This window comes from Eulemur rufifrons, chromosome 27, assembly GCF_041146395.1.
Source record: "Eulemur rufifrons isolate Redbay chromosome 27, OSU_ERuf_1, whole genome shotgun sequence".
NCBI lineage: Eukaryota > Metazoa > Chordata > Mammalia > Primates > Lemuridae > Eulemur > Eulemur rufifrons.
In genome coordinates, this window is record NC_091009.1 from 30,612,249 (window position 1) to 30,617,792 (window position 5,544).

At 37.0% G+C, this 5,544-nt stretch overlaps 1 protein-coding gene across 1 annotated transcript; it reads right to left on the reverse strand.

Moving 5' to 3' along the window:
- Positions 1 to 1,523: 1,523 nt before the first annotated feature.
- Positions 1,524 to 5,290, reverse strand: UBE2T (ubiquitin conjugating enzyme E2 T). Its single transcript, XM_069459620.1, has 6 exons — positions 5,172 to 5,290; positions 4,518 to 4,587; positions 2,934 to 3,039; positions 2,723 to 2,821; positions 2,496 to 2,579; positions 1,524 to 1,744 (listed from the first exon to the last, which is right to left on the reverse strand). Exons 1-6 carry the CDS (start codon positions 5,278 to 5,280, stop codon positions 1,619 to 1,621), a joined length of 594 nt encoding a protein of 197 aa, XP_069315721.1. The 5' UTR covers positions 5,281 to 5,290; the 3' UTR covers positions 1,524 to 1,618.
- Positions 5,291 to 5,544: the final 254 nt, after the last annotated feature.

A 5,544-nucleotide genomic window follows, 5' to 3' on the forward strand; every position in this document is an offset into this window, starting at 1 on the left:
CAGGGACTTTTGTTCCATGGAAAGTAGAGCCCTCTGTCCTGCTAGATGTGAATAAGAAAGTATAAAACCACGCCTGCTGCTGGTAGTCACCCTAGGAGGGAAAGAAACTTAAGAACAGCCTAAGAGAAAGCTGATGCTATGGATGGTAGATGGAAAGAGACCAAGATCTTGATATTGTTGAGCCTCTGAACTCACCAATCCAAATGTTCACCCTGCCCCTGGACTTTCCATTTAGTAAGGCAATGAACTTTATTATTGCCAGTCTGACTTGGATTTCACTCACAACTGAAAGATTCCTAACTGATATACTAATGGCATCTAGGAACCCCAAATCTGGCTTCTATATGCATGAGTATAGGAGATAAGCCTGGAATAAAATTAATTCCTGGGATTTAAAAAGAGAACAGTAACTGATTTTGAGAAGTAGATTCAAAAATTCTGTAGAAGTTAGAAATTTATATCTTCAGCTTATGCCATCACCTGTCATTAATGGATTATATACTCATATTTCTTATCTTCTTTGCATGAGTTCAAATACTATTAATACATGTGCTATACGGCAGGCTGCTGCTGTATAAAGGGTACAAGGTAATTCATAGGTAGGTGAATGGGAATTGCCTATTCAGATGCATTTTCTGTGCGTGGTGCCTAGCCTAGGTATGAAATCATCACTGCTGCATTGGGATATTGACAGTGACATCACACTCACATTTCTCTGCTGGAGCAGGCCTAATACCTACATTCCTCAAGTCTTTCACTTAGCCTGGGCAACCTTTTCTAACTTCAACTGATTTCTGCTCAAATCTATTATCTCTGTCATTTAAACAAAATTATAAGGACTAGTCAAGTGTACTATAAAATTATCAGTAGGTTATTCAAGTTTGGCACTTATTGTTCAGAGTCATACTTGCCACGAAACGATGCTAGGGAAAGGAAGGGATTATAACTATCCCTATTTAAATTAATCCCATGTCTGATTTTCTCACCATTACATTCTCAAACACTAGCACAATACTTGGCACACAGCAGGTGTTCAATAAATTATTTGAACAAATGAAACTTATACCACAGTAATTCTGACCAGCTATGTAAATCACAAAAACTACAAGCTGCAAAAAATAGAAAATTAACAAAAGGGCATATTACCTTCTTCCCACATTATTTTAAGACCTCTAAAAAGCTAGAATCCCTGAAAGCCCATCGGTAATTGAATTGTTCCTAACAACTATCTTACATTTATGTCAAACAGTCAGTGTCCCTCGTGATGGTGGTAAGCTGAAAAGTAAAGGACAGCAATTCCGAATATTTTAACATTCTGATTATATAGTTTCCCGGCCAGTTCACTCCCAGAAACACATTCAGGATAAACATACCCAACATTAAATGATTATTTATTTTTCAGGTTTAAAAGGTTTCAAAATATATATGTACAAGACAAATAAAACAGACTATACTCAGAATCACTGTAGAGCAGAATACATAAATATGCAGGGTCTTTTATAGGACACAAAAATTATAATGTCATCAAATACAAAGAAAAACATTCAAGAAAGGTAGGAAAATTAGACCACCTTGGCAAAGGATATATTAACTAAGATGCACCCCCAGGACAAACCCCCTAAACATCAGGATGAAATTTCTTTTCTATGCTTCCTAGCTGCTTGGCTTTCCTTTTTTGCTTTGAGTTGTGTACTTCACAGTCACCAGCCACTGGTAGATTATCCAGCTTGTCTTCCTCAACAGCCTAAAATAGGGTGGAGGAGTTACGGTGAAATACAACAAAGTTCACACAGAAGGCAAGATGGAGAAAAATGAAGCTCTGTGACATTATTTCCAGGTACTTCTTTGCTGCAAGATTTATATATTGCATTGTGCATATGATATTCCCTCCAAAAGCATTTTCTATGTATTAATTTTTATTTCTTTTTACAAGTAACACAACTACTACTTAACTTAATCAGAATCTGAATGTTATAGCTCAGTAAGAACTAGGAGGTACTAATCTCCATGTTTCTGCAATTTGCATTTTGTTAAATGAGGAAATTCTATCAACTTAAACTGAGGAAGTTTTTCCTTTTCTCTTCATTCATGATTGGTCCCATGAGACATGTAAGTTTTCCTCTTGCTATTTCTGAAACAAGTCCATGCAAATATAGTCCCTTCTCAGTGTTAAAAGAGACAACTTAGAAAAAAAGAATCTGACTCACCTCTTCTCTGTCCCTGCTACCCCCAAGAATATTAAAAAAAAAAAAAAATTAACCAGATGCTGCCTGCCCTCTAGTGTTGCCAACAAATGACAACATTAGGAAAAATCTATGTTGGTTGAGCTACTGTGCTATTTTGCTGAATAATTATTCAGAAGCTTACAATAGGAGAAAAAGATCAGTTAGTCATTCTAGAGCACAGTACAAGTGTGGCAACTCTAATAAACATTATTTATACAGAGATAATACACACACACTTAATGAACTGACAATAAGTAGCAAACATCATACCTTCTGTTTCTGTCTTGCATGCTTCTCTGTCCACTCCCTGGCATTCTTGAGGAAGACTGGCTTATTATATTTAAATTCCGAGGACTAAGATGAAATCAAAGAAAAGAGTTAATGGAGGAAAAAATGATTCACAGTGGTCAGCTACTGCTGCAGCTTTCCTCACACACGGAGTATTAAAGGTACAGAGAAAGCAGGATATCTGTTGCTGAGGAAATGGGGATACTTACAATGTCAGCCATGAGTGGGTCATCAGGGTTGGGTTCCGACATAAGCAGCTGAATAGAAGTCAACACAGTTGCGATGTTGAGGGATGGCCTCCAGGCACCCTGTACATAGACAGATAAACAGGTGCTTGTATATTACAACGCGGTACTCTAATTCAAGTTTTATAGATGAAGAAAACAGAATGCCAAAGTCAACCCTTTATTTACAACTCACTTTTGGTGGCAATTTGAGAATATCTAGACAAATCCTTCCAGCAGAATCAATGTTTGGATGATAAATTGGAGTCAGAAATCGGATCTGAGGAGGTTCAAATGGATACCTATGAATACACAGAACAGAGAATTATCATTATAATATTCCTTCCTAATACATGTTAAACAGTTTCCTGGTCACTAATATATAAAAAAATAATGTTGGTATTATAGAAAGATCAGGAAGACTGCCTTTGGGAAGCAAATCTTCTCTCCTCCTAAATTTTTATTATGAAAAATTATAAAAAATCAAAAAAGCTGAAATAATAGTATTAAAAACACCATATACCAACCAACTGGATTCAAATCACGTCACCTTCTAAATACTTCAGCATGTAGCTCTTAAGAATAAGGACATTCTCCTATATAACTTCAATACTATTATACTTATGGAAAATTTAAAATATAATTCCCCAATATCATTTACTATTCAGATTTCCACAATTGGCTCCCCTTGCTGTTTTTACAGCTAGATTTTTCACAATAGGATCCAATTAAGATTTATATATTGCATTTGGTTATTATGTCTCTTTAGTGAGACACAGCCTTGAAAAGTTCCCAGTCTATTTTCAGAACTGAAGTACCACATAATTATTCAGCTATTCTCTCATGATTTTAACAACTTTGGCCAGGCTCTGACCTGATGATTAGATGTCTACATTTCAATAGTTAGATATTCATTTCTCCCCTTCCCCATTCTGTACAAAACTACAACTATAACTTATCTGATGAGAGCCTTAAAAGAGACTTTAATTAAAAGGGGCCTTAACATTGAGAAAGAAAGTAGAATGGTGGTTGCCAGGGGTAGGAGCAGGGAAAAATGCAGAGTTATTGTTTAATGGGTGTGAAATTTCTGTTTGGGAAGATGAAAAAGTTCTGGAGATAGATGGTAGTGATGGTTACATAATCATGTGAATGTATTTAATGCCACCAAACTGTACACTTAAAAATAGTTACAATGGTCAATTTTATATCTATTTTACAACAATTTAAAAAATGGGGGGCCTTTGATGTGTCCATTATTTTAGACAAGAAAACTGAATGCCACAGAGATAAAATAACTTGCCCAAGGTCACATTAAGTCATGATAACACTGGAATTAAAACCCACGTCCTGGCTGGGCACAGTGGCTCATGCCTGTAATCTTAGCACTCTGGGAGGCCAAGGCAGGGGAGGATTGCTTGAGGTCAGGAGTTCGAGACCAGCCTGAGCAAGAGCATGACCCCGTCTCTACAAAAAATAGAAAAATTAGCCAAGCGTGGTGGCGCACACTTGTAGTCCCAGCTACTTGGGAGGCTGAGGCAAGAGGATCGCTTGAGCCCAGGAGTTTGAGGTTGCAGTGAGCTATGATGACATCACTGCAACTCTAGCCTGAGTGACAGAGTAAGACCCTGTCTCAAAACAACCAAACCAAAACAAAAACAAACATACAAAAAAAAAACCTGAGGTCCTTTAACCCCTACATTTAATGCTCTATCTTCTACATTGCTCTGTCTTCTAATAACTGCATTTTACTCTGCAGATTGAGAATCTAATTCATACTAACCTCTCAGGGATGGTAACTTCCAGCTTGAAAACACCTTTTTCATAAGGTGTGTTGGCCCCACCTAATATTTCTTAAAAGAAAAAAAAAAGAGAGAGAGAAAAAAATAAAGAGAATCAGATGATTTGAATAATTATACCGTATGGGCCTAATCAGGTCTGTGGTTCTAATAGAGAAACTAAGTCTAGGACAATAATTCTCTCTCAGGGCTTTAACAAGTATTCACGCAATGCACTATGATGCTGATGTACCTGAAAAGTTGATGGTGTCAAACAAAGGACATGCAGAAGATCTAAAACAGAAGTTGCAAAATGTTGGCCCCAAGACCAAATATAACATACAGATTTGTGTTGTTTGCACTGCAGTATTCTAATCATGTATGTTTCCCGTCTATCCTCACAGATATCAAGATGGTGATCTTTGGTCTAAACACTGCTTCACTGCTTTAAATCTTGCCTATAAATCAGCAAAAGGTATAACAAAAAGCCAAAGAAACAAGAAATGTCAAACCTTTTACGAATGTAAACAAATAGGGTAGAAAGATGGTAGGGCATTTTGACCTTATAATTGCTACCTACTTTAGAATATTCCAATGTTTGCAGTTCAGCACAACCTTCAATAGGGCCATGACTCTCATAGGCATAATATGATACCTACGAGCTCGAAGATCATCCATTTGGTCTTTCTCTTGCCAGCATGTGATGCCTGGGGGTGGCTCTGTGGCTAACATGTGCAGCTCTCTCTTCAGACGTGAAGCTCTCTGCATGATACCCAAGTAAAAGGAACCACAGTTCACTGCTCCACACTACGATGCACTGGAGGAGAAAAGAAGTAATCATGAAATAGTCAGCAATAGTGACTGTGGAGTTTTCAGTACACAGCTTCAATTCAGTGAAGGACAGATTCCTCTTATTAATCTCTATTCTGACAAGGGAATCTGAGTTTTTTCCATCTCCTTCTTGTGAACATTTTATCTACTCAAGCAAATAAAATTTTAAAGTAAATAACAAAAATTCGACAGAGTCTTACT